This window comes from Podarcis vaucheri (genome assembly GCF_965113315.1).
Source record: "Podarcis vaucheri genome assembly, chromosome: 17".
NCBI classification, from domain to species: Eukaryota; Metazoa; Chordata; class Lepidosauria; order Squamata; family Lacertidae; genus Podarcis; species Podarcis vaucheri.
The window spans coordinates 12,231,362-12,253,952 of NC_138755.1; the positions used below are offsets into that span (position 1 = coordinate 12,231,362).

At 44.6% G+C, this 22,591-nt stretch overlaps 1 protein-coding gene across 3 annotated transcripts in view; it reads right to left on the reverse strand.

Moving 5' to 3' along the window:
• The window catches only part of LOC309521745 (ovostatin-like), a 54,706-nt gene that overhangs the window by 16,008 nt on the left and 16,107 nt on the right, over positions 1-22,591 (reverse strand). For all 3 annotated transcript variants that reach the window (XM_082204547.1, XM_082204548.1, XM_082204549.1), the window contains 14 exons: positions 20,760-20,918; positions 18,609-18,827; positions 17,039-17,096; positions 15,868-16,025; positions 15,099-15,248; positions 13,624-13,791; positions 12,852-12,987; positions 10,437-10,554; positions 8,363-8,591; positions 7,046-7,172; positions 4,570-4,691; positions 3,428-3,479; positions 1,006-1,089; positions 638-814 (listed from right to left, as the gene is read on the reverse strand). In XM_082204547.1, the coding sequence (XP_082060673.1) occupies positions 638-814; positions 1,006-1,089; positions 3,428-3,479; positions 4,570-4,691; positions 7,046-7,172; positions 8,363-8,591; positions 10,437-10,554; positions 12,852-12,987; positions 13,624-13,791; positions 15,099-15,248; positions 15,868-16,025; positions 17,039-17,096; positions 18,609-18,827; positions 20,760-20,918 (1,957 nt within the window). The remainder of the gene's footprint in view (positions 1-637; positions 815-1,005; positions 1,090-3,427; positions 3,480-4,569; positions 4,692-7,045; positions 7,173-8,362; positions 8,592-10,436; positions 10,555-12,851; positions 12,988-13,623; positions 13,792-15,098; positions 15,249-15,867; positions 16,026-17,038; positions 17,097-18,608; positions 18,828-20,759; positions 20,919-22,591) is intronic.

Consider the following 22,591-nt stretch of genomic DNA (forward strand, 5'->3'; position numbering starts at 1 on the left):
CCTCGGGCTTGCCGATCAGAAGGTCGGCAGTTCGAATCCCCGTGATGGGGTGAGCTCCCGTTGCTCGGCCCCTGCTCCTGCCAACCTAGCAGTTCGAAACCACATAAAAGTGAAAGTAGATAAATAGGTATCGCTCTAGCGGGAAGGTAAATGGCATTTCCATGTGCTGCTCTTGGTTCGCCAGAAGCGGCTTAGTCATGCTGGCCACATGACCCAGAAAAACTGTCTGCGGACAAACGCTGGCTCCCTCGGCCAGTAAAGCAAAATGAGCACTGCAACCCCAGAGTCGTTCGCGACTGGACTTAATGGTCAGGGGTCCTTTTACCTTTACCTTTAAGTGTTTTTAATTAAATTAAAAGGTTGGATCCACAAATGCAGATCCATGTTGTGTTTCAAAAGTAAAATGGTCTTTCCAGTGGACATTTTCAGAGAAGATGATGGGCAGTATGTGTGTTTGTGTACTTGCAGTTCAATCCAACGCCACATTTAGTCCAGGGCAAAATGAATGCCAAGGAAAGTGTTAGCCATAAGGATATAAGGAAAGCACTAATGAATGAGAGGAAAGGTCCATCTAGTCTGGTGTTCTGTTCACACTGTGGCAAACACGACAGCCATGGAATGCCCACAAGCCTCCTACCACTGGTTAAGTATCCAATGGACTTGGATTTGGTCTCCTCATCCAGTTGTCCTGTTGCATTTAGATATTCCATGACGTAAATGATGGGTGCAAAGAGTGCCATGTTCTGCTCCCCACAGCCATAGGGCATCCGGAGAAGTTGATGAAGGTTCTGCATGGCTGTGCCCATGAGGTCTCCTGTCAAAAATATTGTTTTGTCAGCATGGCATATGCGCATATTTTTGCAAGCAAATCTTTTCTGACATGCAAGATGTCTCCTGATTCATAAGAAGCAAAATAAGATTCCAGCTAAAACATCTGCAAGATTATTACCCAAATGAGTGAGAGTGAACGACAACCTTGTCCTTTCAAGAAACCTACAAACTGACCTATGCAAGAGAAGTAAGCTCTGGCTGATCCTTCCACCAGATTTTCAGGGAGTTTCAGAGACACTGGCTCAGAGACGACAGCACCTGCAATTAAAATATTAAACTTAAAATGTATTTAAATACATTTTTAAATAACAATTTATTAAATTTCCAAATATAACAAGAAAAAATCTTCAACAAATTTTTGAATCATAATTTTGATTGACTCCCCTCCCCCTCTTAGTTTCATTATTTAATACCCTTTCATGCACGTTCTTAAAAAAACCTTATACTCTTTCTGTTTCAATTTTAAACCTTCTTCATCATGTTACAAGTGACATATAAAAGTTTTTCTTTTCCTAATGTAAAAATCTGTACACAAAGCTTAACAGATATGCATTAGACATTTCAGAGTCCTCTTCCTTTCTTGGGTTTCAAATTAACTAATATGTCCTGCATAGTTCAATAGCTTATTTTACCAATCTTTCTTTCTTTCTTTCTTTCTTTCTTTCTTTCTTTCTTTCTTTCTTTCTTTCTTTCCTTCCTTCCTTCCTTCCTTCCTTCCTTCCTTCCTTCCTTCCTTCCTTCCTTCCTTTCTCCTTCCTTCCTTCCTTCCTTCCTTCCTTCCTTCCTTCCTTCCTTCTCTTTCTTTCTTTCTTTCTTTCTTATTTATTTATTTGAATGCAAAGGAGTATAGAAACCAAGTGCTACATGCAGAAAATAAGCATAAATAGGTGCACAACAATCAGCTTCAAGAGATTGATCTTGCTGCCTATTTATAAATGTGGGAGAGCCCTCTTCTGTTTGTTCACATATACATTTCAAAAGCTTGCTGTGAGGGTCACTGCTATGCGAGGCAGGTTTTTTTCTAGGTCTCCAGGTTTCGAAGCACCCCTTGGCAACACAGCCTCCAAGGGCTCTCCTGGCTTCCTTCCGTGACTCTGACCCCTATCTCAATTCTTCCACTGCAATACAATGACGCCATTCCTGGTTAATCTCTGACAGCTGACAGCCGCTCAGCCCTGACGCCATCTGTGGCGATCACACAGGGTCCCCGGACGTTTGACGCTCTAGTGATCCCTGTGCCACCACTGTGCTCGCTTCCCCACTGCCACCAACCCGTTACTCTCGGGTACACACTGAGTCCAGACAGTTGTTAAATTTGAACCAATTAAACAAGTTTATGGTTTCTCAGATAATATTCTTGTCAGTTTCTTAACTTTAGTTTCTTTACCGGCCTATACCTTCCTAATACCTTCTGACTGATTATCTCAACTGTTTGACTGACTCCTCTTAACAGATTCTCTCACTCTCCCACATCAGACTAGCCCAACCTACAGACTTATCCTTTCTCTGTCTCTTTCCTAACTCCAGACTGACTTCTTAACAACTCTAACTCTAACTCCTCCTCTTGGGTTCCTATTGGTTAGTCATTTTACACTTAGTTAACCCTTTCCTTATGAACCCAGTATGATGTCACACACCTAGGAGGGCAAACGCCACACCATCCTATTCACAGTGGCGTAGCGTGGGGGGTGCAAGGGGGGGCGGCTGCACCGGGCGCAACATCTGGGGGGGGGGGAGCTCGCACTCGCAGCTCTCTGCCCCCTGCTAAAATCCACGGGTTAGGGGGCGCAAATTACTTGCCTTGCCCCGGGTGCTGACAACCCACGCTACGCCACTGCCTATTCACAAAAGATCTTGCCCAGAGAAAATTGTCTGGCCATTGCACAAAGATTGGCCAGGCATATTTTTTCTGGACAAGGAATTCCATAACTGGAACCCAAGAACTGAAGCCCTAGATCTCACGACAACCCACTCACAGTCGAGCAGTCTTGATGTTACCATACAAGGCTTTCGGTATATTTTCTTACCGATGTTCCTGCACATTAGTGAAACACTATGCAAAAAGAATAGTCAACTAGCCATAAACACTGTAAAAAAATATGCTTTTTTGCACACTAGGTATGTAGAGGAATGGAAGACAAAATGAACTGAACGAAGAACTGCAGCAAAATGCCTGTGTTTGTGCTCTGGGCAACATTCAGATATATATGAAAACTAGAACAAAAGAGCCCAGTTCCACTTCAGAAACAATCCCAGGTAATTTGGAACGCCAAAAATCAACAGAAATTCAGCTGAGGAGAATGTTGGAAGCATTCCTCTTCTGACTAGGTACATCCTAATGATTTGAGAGGGCTCTAAAACAAACCCCTAAACCCTGGTTTAATCATTTCCCCCATATAAGCCGAACATAGAAAATTTGCAGCAGAAGTGATGCAAGGCTCTTCTTTAATTTTATTTTATTTGCAGGTAGCAGGGAAAAGGCAGCATCCCCAGTACAGTACTATTAGCTGATCCCATGAACCTTTCATTACTTTTTGACAGGTTCCTCCAGTTCCCATGCTCATAGTAGCCCACCAGAAGAGAGCAACCCTCTTACCTTTTGCACAGATAAGGCTGCTCTGGGTTAATTCTCTTTCAATGCCTTCAGGCTATGAGAACAAGAGGCAGGAGGAGGACATACAAATGAATGAATGAAGAATGAATGAAACAAAGAAATAGCAAAACAGGGAAATCCTAGATCTTTATAAACGATAACTATCACCACTGGCACTCACATTGAGAAGCAGTATCATTGTAGTGTAACATGATGCTGACTTAAATCTGTCTAGGCTTACTATCGCTTTTGGAATCTAACTCTCTGAATTCCCTTGCTTCTCGTCAATCAGATTTTTGTTGTTTGTAGATGCTGGATATTACAATGTAATTCACGAAAACAAACTAGACCGTCTAAGAGCAAGTTAAACATATACACCCCGACCCCTCCCCCCCCCAGCAAGTTGTCAAAACTTAAAACTGTGCAGTTCCACCATTCATTTAAACTGTTGCATATATAAACAATTGTTGAGTTCTCATATCTCCCCACTCTTCTCTGCCTCCCAGCTTTGCTACTGGAATTTCACAATGCAGAGCGCCTCATCATTCAGCCTGGACACTGAGGTCCAGCTCCAAGGGCCTTCTGGTGGTTCCCTTACTGTGTGAAGTGAGGTTACAGGGAACCAGGCAGAGGGCCTTCTCGGTAGTGGCACCGCCCTGTGGAATGCCCTCCCGTCAGACGTCAAGGAAATAAACAACTATCTGACTTTTAGAAGACATATGAAGGCAGCCCTGTTTAGGGAAGTTTTTAATGTTCAATGTTTTATTGCTTTGTTAATCATAATAATATTCTGTTGGGAGCCACCCAGAGTGGCTGGGGAAACCCAACCAGATGGGTGAGGTATAAATAAATTATCATCATCACCAACATTTAATGTTTTTCTTTCCTGCCTTTGAACTCATAAAGGCTACTTACATTTTCAAAATGACAATAACACAAAGTACTTCGGATGTTATACTGTATTTGCACAGTAGTGGAAGGAAACGATTGTCCAGTCCACTGGGTGTAAAATGCAGTGTGTAGCAACTATGAGATATCCTTGCAGGCGAAAAAGGGAATTGCTCCACATTTGATCCTGACTGAATTAGCTAATTAGCCGCTGAGAAGGAAGCACATTTTTTGAAGCTCAGATCTTCCCACTGTACCTCTACTAGCAATTCTCTGATCAGGGTGTCCTTCCGTCCCACATCCAAGCCCCCAGATGTTCCATTTCCACAGTCCCCGCTGTTTTTTGGAGCTTCAGCAGTAACAGACAAGGTCACAGCACCTGAAAGCAAACATTTTAACTTTTATTTTTGTTCTGGCACTTTCCCTGGGAAAACCTGCATTTTACTGTTGAATCGAAGCAAGCAGTAATAGTTTGTGTGTGTGGATTGCCATTTGCTCCAATTCAGTGATAAAACATGGATTTTCCTGCCGAAAGAGTCGGGACAAAAACCAGAAAACAAAACCCACTTGAATGCGGAGCTTTAAAGCGCAACACAAAAGGAAGTCTGGATGAGCCCTTAGAAAGAAGATTACAAATAGAAAACCGATTAATTTAGGTTTTATGCCTTCTCTCTGCGCAAGGATCTTGCTCTCATTGTGCCAGTTTCTCTTTGGAACTTGCATGTAATTTACCCATGGTGGGTTGTCTTTTTGATATCCTTCCTGGAAAAGATGCAGCAAAAACCCAAAATAAAACCTTTCATGGGCAAATTTTCAGCTTATCAGATTTCTTCTACAGATACAACTCTGAAAGCAAGAAGGGTCAGGATACTGAAAAACTCCTAGTGGGAAACTGGATCTGAGCTTAATAGAATGCAGAGCTGGTGGTTCATGCAAATGAACAAAAATAGAATCAAACTATTGAGTTCTACAGAGCTACAAAATTAGGGAGATGATCAACACTGGAAAACAGGCCAATTATAGACCTGCAAACTTGTGGTTACAGATGAGGGAGAAAATTGTTTCAGTTTGTATTTAAAGGTTTATATACCTGATTATAATTTCCTGAAATAATATGCAAACTGACACACAGCCATCCTTCAAAATTTGCACTTCCACAAATTTTGCAATGCAGTTCTCCCGACAAGCAATGTATACAAAAATGCAAGTACTAGGGTAAAGCATGCATATGGATGCATAAATTAGTGAAAATAACATACAAAAATTCATTTTATTAGAAAAAGTTGCCACGTGAATATGTGTGTATTAGGCAAACAGTAGGATATTCAAAGGGCAGTCAGGCCAACAATTTAGAGGGACATGATATGAGTTGAAGCTCACAGAATTTTTCCTGGAGGTTTTCTAGAGAGAACTCTGTGAGACACTCCCAGTGTGCCCTGACAGAGGGAGGACTACACAAACCTGCATCTAAAAAATGCGCACCCAGGGCTGGATTTAGGTTTGATGAGGCCCTAAGCTACTGAAGGTAATGGGGCCCTTTATATGTCCAGCTGTCCTTTGTCAACAACAAATTGTCACTGTTTTTTGTGTGTTGAATATATGCTATATGGTAATTTATGGACCTAGTAGGTATCTAAAGCCATTTGCACACGTTGCCACACAACCAGTCCTTGCAGAATGTGGGCACCCTATATGTAGAAATGAGCAAATCAGTGATATTTTAGGGAGCAGGCGGGGCCCATTACTTACATCACAGGAGCCTACACAATGTATGTAGGTTTTATTTTATATGTTTTTTATCTTCTATTTTGGAAATGTACATCCAGTGTTTTCCCTTTACATTTTTGGGGGGGCCCCAAGAGAGTGGGGCCCCAAGCTACAGCTTGTTTAGCTTGTACATAAATCCAGCACTGTGCATACCGTAGGAGAAAAATCACCCCCAAATGCTGATGAATTTTCATGATGGCTTTTTGATTTATTTATTAGGGGGAAAATGAACAAACTGAAGTAGAGAACTATATTTAAGAATGGAAAAATCAGAAAGTGAGAGAAAACAAAATGGACATAGTCACCTGTCAGGGAACTGACATCGGAGACCAGCAGAGAGAGAAGTCGCCCCGATAGTGCAGGAGAGGGAACCAGCAAGGAGAGCGAGAGGGTTTCCGAGGGGGAAGGGAATCAAGGTGACACCAAGAAGGAAGGAGGGAATGAGAGCACTTTGGAGGGAAGGCTCAGGGACTCTTCCAGTGAGATCAGCGGGGAGAGTGCCGGACCACCACTGGGCACGCCTACTCTGCGCAGAAGGCTTCCGCGCAGAGAGGCTAGGCGGAGACTGGCTGTCAAGGAATTCTTATGTTGGAAAAAAATTAGGAAACACCCACTAACGGATTCTGCCAGCCACTGAAGCAGACGCACAGGAGTGCGCTTCAGTTAGGGAAAGGTTTAAACAAACAAGCAGTTTAGGGAAGTCGGTGACTTACACACAAGCAACTACAATTCCCATTACATCACCCATCCCCAAACATCAAGCTGAATGTACCCCACCAGAAGCTTGATAAAATCTCTTGATTTTACTGTCTTGCAGGAGGGGCATGGTTATAGAAAAAAAGACTTGGTTGGTCAGATGTGCAGGCATTCTGCATTTACATTTGGTGAACTGCATTGCTTATGCAAGTTTAAAACAGACAAGACTACCAGTTTACAAAGCAGAGAGGAAGAAAGAAGCTCACTCACCAAGTTTTTTAACGCTAATATTCCAAATGTATGTTTTCCTCTCACCGCCACACACACATCCTTTATCATTCAAAGGTGAGAGAAGTTGGGCTTGGAAATCCCGGGATTCGGCCATTGATACATTGACCTGCCGTAAGGTGAGAAACTACAGTTAATTAACAGAGTTAGCGTGGCTTCCTAGGACTAAGGGAGGATGCTTTAACCTCAGACAGGGCAGAGAAAACAAAGACAAAAAGGTATTTCATTCAGTCTCCTCTACTATAGCAGGGATCTATAGTAACAGAAAACTAACCTAAAAACTAGAGCCAAAATTTGGAGACAAACTTAAAATAAAATAAGGACAGTACTGGGATGGATTGGGAAAGGATAGAGGATGAACACAAGCCTAATAAATGCCACTCAACTCCACTAAACACTTTCTAAGGGACAGTACTGGGAAAGTGTTGGGTGAGGTGATAGCATTCTAGGCTACCTTGGCAGCTCGCAAAATCTAGCTTCTCTCTCCAAACACCATCATTGGTGAAGTTGGGTGAGATCATTCTAGCCCTCTTTCAGTTCCCTTCCTCCCCTTCTCCTTCCTTATATGGTGCTGTAATTAATAATTGCAACAGTTTGGAGACAGTCTGTCTGGCTTTCTGAGAAACTGTAGTGATCTACAGATTTGGGACAACTCAATCCATTCTTCAGTTATTTGTGGCTACTTCAACTTGAGCCAGACAGGGCACAAAGGGCCCTGAATTGGCCCAATTGGGTTCAGGATTTATCTGAATCTGATGCACAGCACTAGTGTAAACAATATCTCTGCCAGATCAAGGAACCAATGTAGTTCAACATTTATTATGTAGGCCATCAGAAGGCACTGTAAATGTTCTAAGTATATCCTTTGCACATAACTGCATCTAACTGTTTAAATACAAATGCAAAAACAATAAATGGGAATGTGTTATAAACTAAGCCAGCTAATTAAAAAGACAAATTGTTTATATAGGCCAATAAAGCCCTGACAGAGTGCAGCTGGTTTAGCCATCAGTCTCACTTCCCAAGGAATTGTAGTGAGAAGGGAGTTGGAGATCTCTGAAAGGAAACTCTCAGCACCTTAACTAACTACAGTCCCCAGGATTCCTAAGAAAAGGCACAACATCTAAACTGGTACAAACTCAGTAGGAATCTATGTGTTTGCAAGTGTAATGTGCTTTAGTCTAACCTCTTCCTGTTTATCTCACTGATGTGGATGGTTTGCACCCCAACCCCCAAAAACAATATGCAAGGGCCTTTTCTAGACATGAAAGAGAGCAAAGAAGGAAGGAGAGGATGAACCTGAATGCATTCCTGCAGGTAGTTGAAGACAGTGACTCTACAGAGGAAATCTTCCCCTCTAACTATGGAGTAAGGCAGCGTTATATGAACAAAGAATGGCTGGAAGGCAATCAGGGTGGCAGGCCTGGAGATGCCAAAACCAGCCTGCTTCTCCAAGCAGAAGGCACTGGCTTTCCACTCCGTGATGGTATCAGGGACGGTGTAGGTGAGTTTTGCATGTCCATCTGAACTAATAAGGAGAGAAAAACAAAAAAGGTATATATGGAAACACAGGCTTGACTATTTATATCCACATTACCGAGATGAAAAGCCTCACCATGTTCTTCTGGTGTTGGGTTAAGTTGAAATCCACATCACTTTAAAAAAAAATCAAAAAATCACTCTGCCTACTGCAGCAGGCTACACTATATGTCCAGTGGATGCTCGGGTTGCGAATGTGATCCGTGTGGGAAGCACGTCCGCAGCGCCACGTCTGCGCATGTGCGGGTTGTGATCCGGTGCTTCTGCGCATACGCAAAGCGTGATTTAGCGCTTCTGCACATGCACCGAAACCTGGAATTAACCTGGTCCAGTATGTCTTGGTTCGGCGCAGTGTGCAACCCCAAATCGCACAACCTGAAGCATCTGTAACCCGAGGTATGACTGTACTGTTTTTGCTAACCCACTTCTGATAATTGGAGAAAGACAGGACCCTCAAAAACATATCCTGTTTTTGGATAGCAGAAGGGGTGGGGGAAGAAACATGACCTTGCAAGGACTACGGTAAGTCCAGAGTTACAGCAGATGCAAAAATCATTTGGTTGGCAACATAGAAACTCTGTTAGTGGGGAGCAGCAAAGAGAATTGAGGGAACTGCGTATGTTTAGCCTGGTAAAGAGGAGACTGAGGGGAGATATGATAGCCATCTTCAAATAGCTAAGCGGCTGTCAACGTGGAGGATGGAGCAAGCTTGTTTTCTCCTGCTCTGGAGACTAGGACCCAAACCTATGGCTTCAAGTTACAAGGAAGGAGAGTCGGACTAAATATCAAGAAGAACTTTATGACAGTAAGAGCTGTTTGACAGTGGAATAGACTCCCACGGGAGATAAACTCTCCTTCCTTGAAGGTTTTTAAGCAGGTGTTGGGTGGTCATCTGCCATGCATGATTTTCTTGAGATTCCTGCATTTCAGGGAGTTGGACTAGATGACCCTCAGGGTCTTTTCCACCTCTACAATTCTAGGATTCTATAAACAGAATCAAACCTGTGCAGAAATTGCCAGACAGAGCAGTGAAAGGCCTTCTGTGGTTTGCATAACGCAATCTTATTTGCAAGACTCAGAATATGCACTGAACCCAGGGAATGTCCTTCCCAGCTAGAGCTGTTTCCAAGATTTTGGTAGATCTCAGGCAATGTACCCTCAGAACCACCCTTTTAACTTGAAAGAGGAATGACATGCAAGGAGGAGGGATCAAGAAAAGGGATTCTGTGGCCCACTAGATGTTGCTGGACTCCCAACTCCCATTAGCCTCTGTCAGCATAGCCAATGTAGACCAGAAACATCTGGAGGGCCACAGGTTAACCACCCCTGGGGTAGAACCAGGGGTGGTTGAATCTGCCAATTTTGCTTCTCTCGGGTTTCCGTTTTCCCAATCTTAAATTCAGTTCCCCACATGCCTACATCATTTTGTTATTTTTAACAAGTCTTTATGAAAATCCACCAGCATTTTGATGCAAATTTCTCTTACAAGCAGCTTTGTATGCAATCTTGCCAAATATATCATTTTTTGCAAAGCATATTTCCCCTAATCTTACACATTCTTCTAAGTTACATTTACTGATACATGCATTTTTATACATGGGTGGAGAACTTCACTGCAAAATTTGGAGACATGCAAATTCTGAAGGATGACTTTGTTTTGATTTGCATATTGCTTCAGAAAGTGAGAATTAGCTATATTCACCTTTAAATGCAAAGTAAAACAGTATCCTCCCTCATTCCCAGGTAGAACAAACTGGGTGCTGGCCAACTCTGGATACTCATTGTTCTTTGCAAAATCCTTGGCCAATGCCAATAACAGCCAATGTCAACTCACCCAATACCAAACAGTTCCCAGATCCAAGTTTCAGGGAAGAACCTCCGAACAGTCTCAATAACTTTATCTCGAGATACGTCTCCTGAAGGAGGTGGTGGCGGTGGCGGTGGCGCAGATTCTAAAACAATAAGAAATGATATCTGGACTCTTAGTTCTATGAATTTGCAGCGGTAAGTGGCAGGACGCAGGAGCAGCTACATTATCCCCTATGCAAAAAAATCTGTAGACATTAATCTTGCTTGGTCTGAGAAGGAGTTGTGCCTGTTTTGGACCGTGCTCTGGCTTACTTCAATGACTATCCAGCTCCCCTGGGTCCCAGAAACCAACAACCTGGAGCCTAACCCTTCCTGTGGAATGACATCAGTTATATGGAGCAAGTGCTGGAAAATGCTCAGCAAAATGGCAGATATGTCGTTGGTTGATCTGACCCAAGCAGGATGATTAAGGTCTGTGTGGAGATAAACTTTAACCAAAAGTATGCTTTATGGAGACCGAGAAGCAATAAGAGTTTTGGGAATGGCGCAGCAATTAATTCAGAGTCGCCATCTTGCCAAAGGATTTATAGCCGGGAGGAAGAACAGATTTGTTTTCAGACTGCATTCCTAGTGAATCTCCTCAGAGGTTTTGAGAAAGGAGGCAGATTGGTGAAGATTAATGATGCTAAGACTGTTTTGATGTATGGAAGTGATGTTATATGGAAAATGTCTGGATATGGCTACTGGATAAAAAAAAATATCCATGCAGGATTACAAACTGTTCTAACCAGCTTGCGGAGACTATCAGAGGTCACAAAGAGAAACGAAAAATATATGAAAATAACAACAAGAGATGTGGAAAAATAATAAGAAAGGACTGGATAGTACTGTGAACATCATAAGGTTAGATGCGTGGACATTAAAACAGCAGTAAGAAGCAAGAAGTTCATTGGATCCCTTCGGAACTTGAAATATGGGTACCCCCAACAAAAAATTAAAATTTGACTGTGTAATTTGGAATTTATGTAATTTGGTTTGATTTGATGTGATTGGTCGGTTAATAAAAAAATATTCTAAAAAAAAAAAAAGCAAAATGGCAGATATGACATGGGGAAGGCGTAAGTTCCTGAAATAGAAGAGTGTGCTGGGCCCGGGGGTAACCTGAGTAACACAGTCCAGGTCCAGTCCCGAATCCAAGGGTTCTGTGAGGAGTCAGTCCGACTGGGCCAAAGCAGGACACGAGGCAGGAAACCAGGCAAGGTCAGGCACAGGATCACAGGCAGGTTCTGGCAAACAGCAACATTGCTCCCACAACCTGGGGAAGGGTCTGACAGCCTCTTATCACTGTCAGGGTAACGGTCGGTCCCGATCCCCCAGTGACTCACCTCCCTGTCTCGCCCAAACGCGAGCACTCCTCCCACGAGTACTCAGGTCTCTCCTTCTCTCAGACCTCAGTCTCTGCAGCTTGGGAGATATCGGTGGGTTACTAGACCCAGAGGCCGCCTCAGCCTCTCCTGACCCAGTTGGTAGTGGAGCAGCTGTAAGTGATGGCCCAGCTGAAGGCAACGCGGTAATCCCCGCATCTGGAGCCAGGGCAGGCTCAGGCCCCTGACTCGGCCCAGCTGGTGTTTGCGGCAGGGGAACCTTTGCAGACTGGGGCTCTTCAGAATCAGGCCCCAGACTGGGTTCAGATGCCACCTGGGGCAAAGGATCCAGTGCGGACTGAGACTCCTCTGGCTCCGAGTCCGAGCCCTAGTCCCAGGCCATCACAAAGAGAGAATGACACAGGACTAACATTTCCAGCAGTATCTCCGTGTTTTTGATAACATGCAGGTTGGTCTTCATGCACACACAATGCATCATTTGATGCTGAAATTACTGAGCAATGGGCAGGCACTGCTGGCCACTACAATCACCTGGATATCCTGGTTCAGGTCTGTATCCAAGAAAGCATTCCCCAAATGATAAGCTTGCTGCTCCAGGAGGAATGCAGTACTATCCCAGATAGGCTAAACATATAATCCAGGACTACCAGAACCGCAGGCAACATGTCTGAAATAAACTTTGGCTGGTTCACTTTCATCCAGTCCAAAACTGCTGCCACATACAGATTCAGAACTTCCACTACCTCCATCTACATATGGTTGACACCAAACTCCAGGTGACATCTTCTAGCAACTTCATGCAGATGTGAGAAAGCCTGTGAGATGCAACAGGCTTCTGGCACAGGGCAGAACAGCAGTTCCCCATTGCTACCTTCTGGAACCTACTCACTAGGTAAGCCCAGAATAGTAAGCCCCCCCCCATCCCAAATAGGCATTCCAGAAGGAAACCATGCTGAATGGTAGCAAAAGCTGAGGAAAAGTCCAGGATATTTTGCAGTGCTACACTTCATTCTCCATCTAACTTTACGGGTTTGCACCATCCCCACCCAAATTACCTGCAAAGGTAGGGACAGATGTGGTTCTGGCAAAAAATTCAGATGACTCCTCAAAAGGCCGAAAAGGACCACGGCCACTGGAGCATATAACTGGTTGCCGAAGCCGGGAGTTGGTTACAAACTTTACACCCGTAGCCTGAATTTGAAAATAATAATAAATAGCTCAAGATTTTGCACACATTCCTCTTTTTCTTAATATTACTATCATCTCCATTATTTCTTTATTTAGATCATTTCTTCCTAGGGATAGAGGGATCTGTCAATTTCAGATTCTCTCTCTTTCTCATATTTCTAATCTTAAATTCTCCACATTTCTACATGATTGCAACTTTTGAAAAAGATTTCTCATGAAAATTAATCAACATCTTAGTGTGAATTTTTCCTTATTTTATATGCCGTTTTTGCCTAATATAAACATACTTGCAAAACAGTTTACACCAGTTCTCCTCCTCGACCACATTCGAGCTCTACCCCACTTGATTCCTCTATAAGTCAGCTGATTGACTCATATGGGTCTCCTCTGAGTCACCTGACACTTTGCCCACTTTGGAATGTATAGCCTTTAATATTCCAAACTCCATTTCATTGACTGCTTTGCAATTTGAAAGCTAGTTAGAAATATTCAAATCATACGTTTTTAGTTATGTACCAGTGGAATGTGGCTGAGAATCACTAAAAAAAAAAAAACCCTCCAAAACACTATTGAGAATGGAGATGGTTAGACATTTCTTTTCTCTTAACTGCTCACAAAAGAACTATGTGCAAATCTTACTCTTATTTCTCTATAGATATCTGGTCCATAGTTGAAGCTAGCAGGAACATAATACAAGCCATCATGAAATATGTTGTCTGGTGGAATGCAAGGCTCTTGGGGATCATCCTCTAAGTTGAATCCATTGAAGTAGTAACCAAACATATCATAGCTAAGGAGACTGTAGACCTAAGAAGGAGAAACCAGCGCAGAAGTCTGTTATAAACAGGGCTAAAAATGAAATGAAATTCTGGACACAGACACTGAAATTTTGTGTCACAAATGACTGAAATGTTCAGCCCGCACGGGGTGGGACTTGTGTTTGCCTTGGAAGATTCCATACTGTACAATCGTGGCTTCTAGTAGGGCTGCCAAAATGGCGGCTGAGTGGATTTTTGCTGAGTCAACAAAATGTCCGGAAAACCTATCTGGAAAACCTGGCCATATTTTTCGGGGGGGATTTTCACTTTTGGGAATATGGCAACCCTAACTTTTAGTGTATCCCTTACAGAAGTGGCACATCAACAAAGCAGAGGTTTCTGTTATAATCATCTCTGCTGCCCTTGCAACCTCTCAGCCAACCCTTTGTCATCCTGGTTACCACTTAGGGTGGCAGGATGGGAGCAAGCAAAGGCTCATACTCAGAGCAGGACAAAACATGTCTCTCGACTAGGGCCCAAAAGCCCGAAAAATAGCAAAGTGGTGAGAAAGGTCTAGAAACGCCAGAGCTGGTGAATTTATCATGACTGAGTTTGGTCTTTCAAATTTCAGTGGCACCCTGTACAAGCCCCAAATTTGGTGTCCCCACCTCTCATATTCTGTTCTGGGTGTGCACTGCGTCATACTTGCAGTGCTCTACAGCGTCTCCTTCAACTCGGTGGCCAGCACAAGGGAACTGGTCATGCTGCCCTAAATCCACCTCTGGCCATGGTTGGAAAGGCGGCAGCATTCTTTACTGCGCCACTCAGTGTCAGGGACGTGGCTGAATCGAACGCCTGGGAAGAGTCTGGCTCTGGAGACGAAGGATTGCCAGTACAAAGGGAGCAAGAGTCTGACTCTGGAAGCGAGGGATTTCAGCCACAGACAGAGCAGGAGTGGGTTAGTTCATCCCTCCTTCATCAAGAGTTCCCAGACTTGGAAAGCTCACAGGCAGAGGGAGGGGAGGAGATAGATGACATTGAGGGGGTTGCTAGGCAACCGGGAGGTAGAACCAGAAGAGCTGAAAGGGTTAAAATGCAACGGAAGTACAAAAGAGGAAGGACTGGACTTTGGCGCCCTTTGTGCTGTGACGGGGGCAGAGACTCAGAATGACCAACTCGTAGCTAAAAGCGGCAGGCTCAGAGCCATGCTCTGGATGTAAATTGTAAATAAACGTGGCATAAAACTGCCGGAGACTCATTAGTTCTTATTGGGGCTTGCTTGTCTGCCTGAGATCATTACACTCAGCATGCAAGATTCGGTGTGGGCAGAAACAGGCAGGTGGCTTTTGCTCTTACACTTTCAGCTGACAATTCTGTCTCTGGCTTCAAGAGAAGAACGCTCTGGTCCACAGCTCGCAGAGCACAGTGGGAGTTGGCAGCAGCTTTGACATCAAGGCTGACATTTGAAGCTGGAAGAGCTTCCTTCACGGAGAACTGGAGGCTGACCTGAAATCAAATATAAAACATTTAAAGGGTTAATTTCATGGGAAGGCCAACTGATTTCTAGATGACCTTAATATAAAGCCTTCTTTCCATCATAGACTCTTAGAACGCCACCATACTTAGATTGACACACCTGTTGTGGTCTATTGTGTTACACTGGGTTTGTTTCACTTATCAGTAGGGGCTTCCTGTATAGCTGAATAAGAAAATGAATTATGGAGTGGGGCACATTTATTTCATCTTCTAGCTGAACATGTCTTATGCTTGTTGGAACTGATGGCTAGTCCCCAGGCTATGAAACATCATCAGGGAGGGAGGCAAGCTGATGCTGAGGGGGATTGTTAGACAACCACTAAACACTTGTCCCCACAATCTGGTGTAAGCCATACAACTTCCATACAATGAGAAAACTTCTGAAATTCCAGAAGACTAAAAAGAGACTAAAGCTTAACTCATCCAGCTTTTCAAGAGCTTTCCTAAGAGCAAATTGCCATGTTCCACACTATTAATGTCAGCATGCAAACCCAGAGTTGTCCGTGACTGGACCTAACAGTCAGGGGTACTTTTACTTTTACCTGCATATTAAGTGTTTTGCAATTCCTACCTCATTGCATTATCTTACCTTATTATGGAAGCACTTCTCTATCTCGAATCTGGCAGTATCAGCAACCACCTCCCTCTCAGGATGTAGAGTGTAGACCAGCAGCGTGGCAACGGGAGCCATGTTTGCATCGACAGAAAGTGAGATGTAAAAGTGGCCTTTGGAAGCTGCCAAATCATCTGGATGGAGAACAATCAGAGACAAGCTGGGGCCATGAGCCTGAAACACAAGGCTCCTGGCAGAGGGCTTTGAGAGAAGACAATAAAGAGGCTTGCACACTTACAAAAGTTACAGACTCAATCACCGTTCAGGATCATGGTATACAAATATAATAAATAACCAATGGGGCTTTTAAAAAAAGAATGTATGCGGTGGGGCAAGAATTTGACACACGAGCACATTTTGCAAGCAAAATCAAGGCGGCAGACATTTCACCTACATTCTTCCTATACCCAGAGCTACGGCGGCTCATCCAGTTTTTCCGCCTGAGGCAAAATGGGAACGTGCTGTCCTTGCTGCCTCCCCTCTGCCACCCTCTACCAAAGCCTCACTTACCAGGGTCATGTGGCGGTGGATTCCAGTGAGGTCTCATGAGATCTGGCTAGAAGCCAGTGCCATTTCTGTTAGGCACCTGTGGGTGCGGTGCCCTGGGGGACTCCATCACCTGAGGCAGCTATCTCAGTCCGCCCCATGGGTGGGCTGGCCCTGACCCAGAGCCTCTAACATATGGTACCTCCCTCCAAGAAAACAAATCACCTTGGGGAAGAGAGATGGAGTAGCAGCCAGATGAGGTTTCAAAGGCTGGAGGGTCCCAGATTATTCCCAAGCAGGGGGAAACAAAGAAACTGCTGTTGTGGGTGTAATATGGTACCCCACTGAAGGGGAGTCTAATACCCTAAGGGTTTACTGTGGAACGAGGCAGCGAGTTTGCACTCCAGGAACAGTTTTTCCAAGATCAGCCCTATAGTTTAGTCCAATTTGGAAACCAATGAAGAAAAGTTCTCAATGTTTTGGGCATATTGGAACTGAATTCTTGCCAACAACAGCTAAGAGCAGAGTGAGGGGCAACAATAGCTGTGAACAGGTACAAGAAAACACACACAACAGTTTACAGACCCTTTCGTACCCTTCAAAATGGCCATTTTCATGAGGAAAACCAAACACCACTAAATTTTGGCACAGCACTACTTACCACGACTGAGGGTGACAACGTTTCTGCCTGAGTTTATAATTTTGTTCTTCACCAGTACCTGTGTACACCAAGAGGGAAATAAGCAATAGGCAGTGTAACTCAAGGGCATGGGAGAAGTATGGTTCAAAAAAATCACCTCACAGCAGGATCTCAATTATGAATACAAGTTTGGAAGCCCTTTGATATTTTGAAATGTAACAAAACTAATTTTTCTCTCTCCTGTTCAGTGAATCCTTATTCACCTTGTACAAAATATATTAATGATCGTGTGCACACACAATCCTGCAATGTTTACCGTGCAAAAGTTGCCACCTGTCTTCATGTCACTCAGTAACTATGGCGCATAGTGGCAGTGGTTCTTATCCTTTTGAGCAAGGGAATCAATTGTTTTGAGCTCAGCACACTCAGTGTTTTATCAGTGCATATCTGTAACCTGGTTAGGGGGTGGGGTGGGGCATATATAAACTGATTTATATTAAGAGATATGAGAAAAATTAGGAAAACTTCAAAATTCATTCCAGCTTTCGAGCATTTGGCAGTAAACCTGCATTCAGAATGAATTTCACCGTTTTCCTAGTTTTTAAAATGTCTTTTTATATAAAAAAAGGAAATGTTAACCATGCACGATCATCTCCTAGTTAAATCAGAATTCAGGAAGAGTGCAGAGAAAAACCAATGATACAGAATGGGAGCAATCTACTCATCCGGCTTTGCCACAGCTGAACCCAGCTGGGAGTGACGTGGTGGCTTGGATGCCCGCAGGCTCTATGCTGCCCCAAAAGGTCCGCCCGCCGCCTCCCCCTCAGCTGTAGGGTGGCTGAGTGGGAGGAGGCAGGCAGATTCCTCAGAGGCCCAGTGGAGCGTCCTGCCCTAGGCGACTGGCCCCGCCCCTGGGTGCAGGGCATTTGCGCTGCCCCAGGTGCCTGATTGGCTTGCTCCGCCGCTGGCTCTGCATTGGCTCAAATGCTTTGGGAACACATTTTTGCCACAGAACAGTTTACAATAATCATTCTTGGAAAAAAATTCTTTGAAACAAGTCAGGTAGCTTAATACAGTGGTGCCTCGCAAGACGAAAAGAATCCGTTCTGTGATTCTCTTCGTCTAGCGGTTTTTTCGTCTTGCGAAGCAAGCCCATTGACAGATTAGCGGATTAGCGCTATTAGCGCTATTAGCGGCTTTTAGCGGCTTATCTGCTGATCAGATCAGCTGATAAGCGGCTTAGCGGCTTAGAAAAAGGGGCGGGGGGGAGGAAAAAAAACCAGCAGGAACTCGCAAGACATTGTTGTCTTGCGAAGCAAGCCCATAGGAAATTCGTTTTGCGAAGCACCTCCAAAACGGAAAACTCTTTCGTCTAGCGAGTTTTCTGTCTTGCGAGGCATTCGTCTTGCGGGGCACCACTGTAAAAATTCCTTCTTGACATCTGTTTGAGGGTCATGTACCTCCTTTTGTATTTTGGTGGGGCCTTCTGTTTGTTTGATCTACTTTCTTTTTTTGCAGGCATATGACCTCCCACCCCCAATAAATACTTCCATGTCAAATAAAGAAAACCGAGCAGCTCTTTGATACTTACAAAGTAATAGAAGGTTGCAGTGTTCTGTCCTTTTATAGTCAGGCTGTAGGAGACTTTGATTCTGCTGACCTGGTCACAAGGCAACTCTCCTGGCACCTGGTGTATCTTCACAAAACTATCTGTTCTGGAGTAGAAGCGCTGGACTGAATGATAGGCCTCTGGATAGTAGGGTAATAACCAGCCATCGCTGTTGCAATTTTCATTGGGTTTATATATTAGCTGTAGGCAACGGGGAAGGGAGGGCAGAAAGGAGGAAGATGTAGAAATCAGGACATCGCATTATTTCTCTATGGAAAATTGGACAAGTCAGGGTCATTGGAAGCCTTCGGATTACAATAGGCATAGGCAAATTCGGCCCACCTGATGTTTTGGGACTACAACTCCCATCATCCCTTGCTAACAGGACCAGTGGTCAGGGATGATGGGAGTTGTAGTCCCAAAACATCTGGAGGGCCAAGTTTGCCTATGCCTGGATTACAAGCTGCAAATAGGGACATACAGCTTTAGTGACTGATTTGTTCTTTTTTTTTTTAATTGAATTTATATACCGCCCTATACCCAGGGGCCTCAGGGCAGTTCACAGAATAAAATCAAGATATAAAACCACAAAATACATAATAAAAATAAAAACAACAACCCAATAGCCCCCCCCCAACCACATTTTAAAGGGCATGGGATGTAAATCAGACCAACCAAAGGCCTGATTAAAAAGGAATGTTTTTGCCTGGTGCCTAAAGGTGTACAGTGGTACCTCTGGTTACAAACTTAATTCGTTCCGGAGGTCCGTTCTTAACCTGAAACTGTTCTTAGCCTGAGGTATCACTTTAGCTAATGGGGCCTCCTGACGCCGCTCGATTTCTTTTCTCATCCTGAGATAAAGTTCTTACCCGAGGTAGTACTTCCGGGTTAGCGGAGTCTGTAACCCAATGTGTTTGTAACCCGAGGTACCACTGTATAATGAAAGCGCCAGGCAAACTTCCCTGGGGAGAGTATTCCACAGATGGGGAGCTACTGCAGAGAAGGCCCATTCTCGTGTTGCCACTCTCCGGACCTTTTGAGGAGAAGGCACATGAAGAAGAGCCTCAGAAGATTATCTCAGGGTTCAGGTAGGTTCATATGGAAAGAGGTGGTCCTTGAGGTATTGCAGTCCTGAGCCATTTAAGGCTTTATAGCTCAAAATCAGCACTTGGAATTGGATCTGGAAACTAATTGGTAGCCAGTGCAGTTGGACCAGGATCGGTGTAATATGCTCAAACCGTCTTGCAACCTGAGCAACCTGGCCGCTGAATTCTGCACTAGCTGAAGTTTCCAAATCGTCTTCAGAGGCAGCCCTGCATATAACGCATTGCAGTAATCTAACCTAGAGGTTGCCAGAGCATAGACAACAGTAGTTAGGCTATCCCTGTCTGGATAGGGGTGTAGCTGGGCCACCAGCCAAAGCTGATGGAAGGCACTCGGAGGCTACGGAGGCCACCTGAGCCTCAAGCGACAACAAAGGATTCAAGAGTACCCCCCAACTATTACTGGAGATACCGTATTTTTCTGTGTATAAGACAATGCTTTTTGCTTAAAAAAATTAGGCAAAAGTTGGATGACGTCTTATACACGGATAGTGAATGCAGAGGGGGGACGTGCGATTAATGGCAGCAGCAAGCAGGAGATTGGCAGCGGCGATTGGGGGCTGCAGGAAGGCCTGCTGGTGATTGGCTGTGGCTGCGGCAACTGGGCCGGCAATTGGTGGCTGCGGCAAGTGGGTGGGTGGGCTGTTGGTGGCAGCTAGCAGGCAGACAATTGATGGCTACGGCGAGGTGTGCGACCGGCAATGGCTGTGGCAAGTGATCGGCAGTGGCAGGCAGGCAGGTAAGCGATTGGCAGAAGTGACCTCCCCTACCCCCCCAAAAAAGCTAAACAACTTGATTTCTTAATTTTGGGTTAAAAAAAATAGGGGTCATCTTATACATGGGGGCGTCTTATACACGGAAAAATACGGTAGTTATTTAAAGGAGACAGTTCCCTAGTCCTGGACTTGGGTACTAGCTACCTATTACATGCAAACATGTGCAACACAGCACTGGCACCTTTAAGAAAAGAGAAAGGCGAAGAGGTGTTTGGAGAAGTGTGAAATAGCCCTGGCTTCTGTTGGTCACTTACTCTGAGAGAGATATCTGAACTAAAGAACGTTGAGGTATCAATACAAAACTCAGCGGTGCCGTTTCCATCGGTGCTGTAGTTGCCCACATTTTTGTTGTCGACATGTAGTTGGACAATCTCATTTCCAAGGGGAGAGTCATCAACATCAACCAGTTTTATCTGAGGGAGAAGGAAAACCCCAGAGGCATCAGTGGCTCATCTCTGACTCAGCAATGCTCTCCAAACCCAAGGCTTTATCTTGCAGAGCGATCCTGAACCCTAGCTAAGGAGCAGTGGTGTGAAGCGACCACCACATCTGAAGGCCTGTCACCTTGCAGAAGTTGGGTGACATTTAAAATTGGACCCCTTGAGAAATCAGAGGGACTTTGGATCCAGTGGATCCAAAGCCAATGGCAGCCTGCCTCCAAACACAATATTTTGGAAGGAATTATTATTATTATTATTATTATTATTATTATTATTATTATTATTATTATTTATACCCCGCCCATCTGGCTGGGTTTCCCCAGCCACTCTGGGCAGCTTTCAACTGAATATTAAAAACAGTACAGCATCAGACATTAAAAACTTCCCTAAAGAGGGCTGCATTCAGTTGTCTTTTAAAAGTAAAGTAGTTGTTTATTGCTTTGACATCTGCTGGGAGGACGTTCCACAGGGCAGGCGCCACTACCGAGAAGGCCCTCTGCCTGGTTCCCTGTACCCTTACTTCTCGCAATGAGGGAACCGCCAGAAGGCCCTCGGCGCTGGTTCTCAGTGTCCAGGCTGAATGATGGGGGTGGAGACACTCCTTCAGGTATACAGGACCGAAGCAGTTTAGGGCTTTAAAGGTCAGCACCAACACTTTGAATTGTGCTCGGAAACGTACTGGGAGCCAATGCAGATCTCTCAGAACCGGTGTTATGTGGTCCCAGCGGCCACTCCCAGTCACCAGTCTAGCTGCCGCATTCTGGATTAATTGCAGTTTCTGGGTCACCTTCAAAGGTAGCCCCACGTAGAGCGCGTTGCAGTAGTCCAAGCGGGAGATAACTAGAGCATGCACCACTCTGGCAAGAAAGTCTGTGGGCAGGTAGGGTCTTAGCCTGCGTACCAGGTGGAGCTGGTAGACAGCTGCCCTGGACACAGAATTAACCTGTGCCTCCATGGACAGCTGTGAGTCCAAAATGACTCCCAGGCTGCGCACCTGGTCCTTCAGGGGCACAGTTACCCCATTCAGGACCAGGGAATCCCCCACACCCGCCCGCCCTCTGTCCTCCAAAAACAGTACTTCTGTCTTGTCAGGATTCAACCTCAATCTGTTAGCCGCCATCCATCCTCCAACAGCCTCCAGGCACTCACACAGGACCTTCACCGCCTTCACTGGTTCTGATTTAAAGGAGAGGTAGAGCTGGGTGTCATCTGCATACTGATGAACACCCAGCCCAAACCCCCTGATGATCTCTCCCAGGAGCAACAGGGGTCTCTATAGAAGCAGACATTTCACTGCCTACCCACCCACCAATCAAGCAGCAGAGATCGGAGAATTAGGACTGCACTGTTTATTTTGGTTTCCCCAACATTTCTCATGGGTTTCACACGAGGAAGAACCTTCATGTTAATGTTGATAATTACAGAGTAAATTTCAAGTTTTCAGAGTGCACCACATACTGAGATGGGACGTGAACTGAAGATTTTCCAGCTTGCTCATATTCCTAGTATTCTACAAGAGCTCTCAGTTTCACGGTTTGCTTAGGAAAAAAACAATAAATCCTTATTCCCTCTCTGTTGAAGGGGATGTGGGAATCTCGAATCTTATTTCCATGCTTGGTGGGAATGTAAAACTCGTTCATACGTTC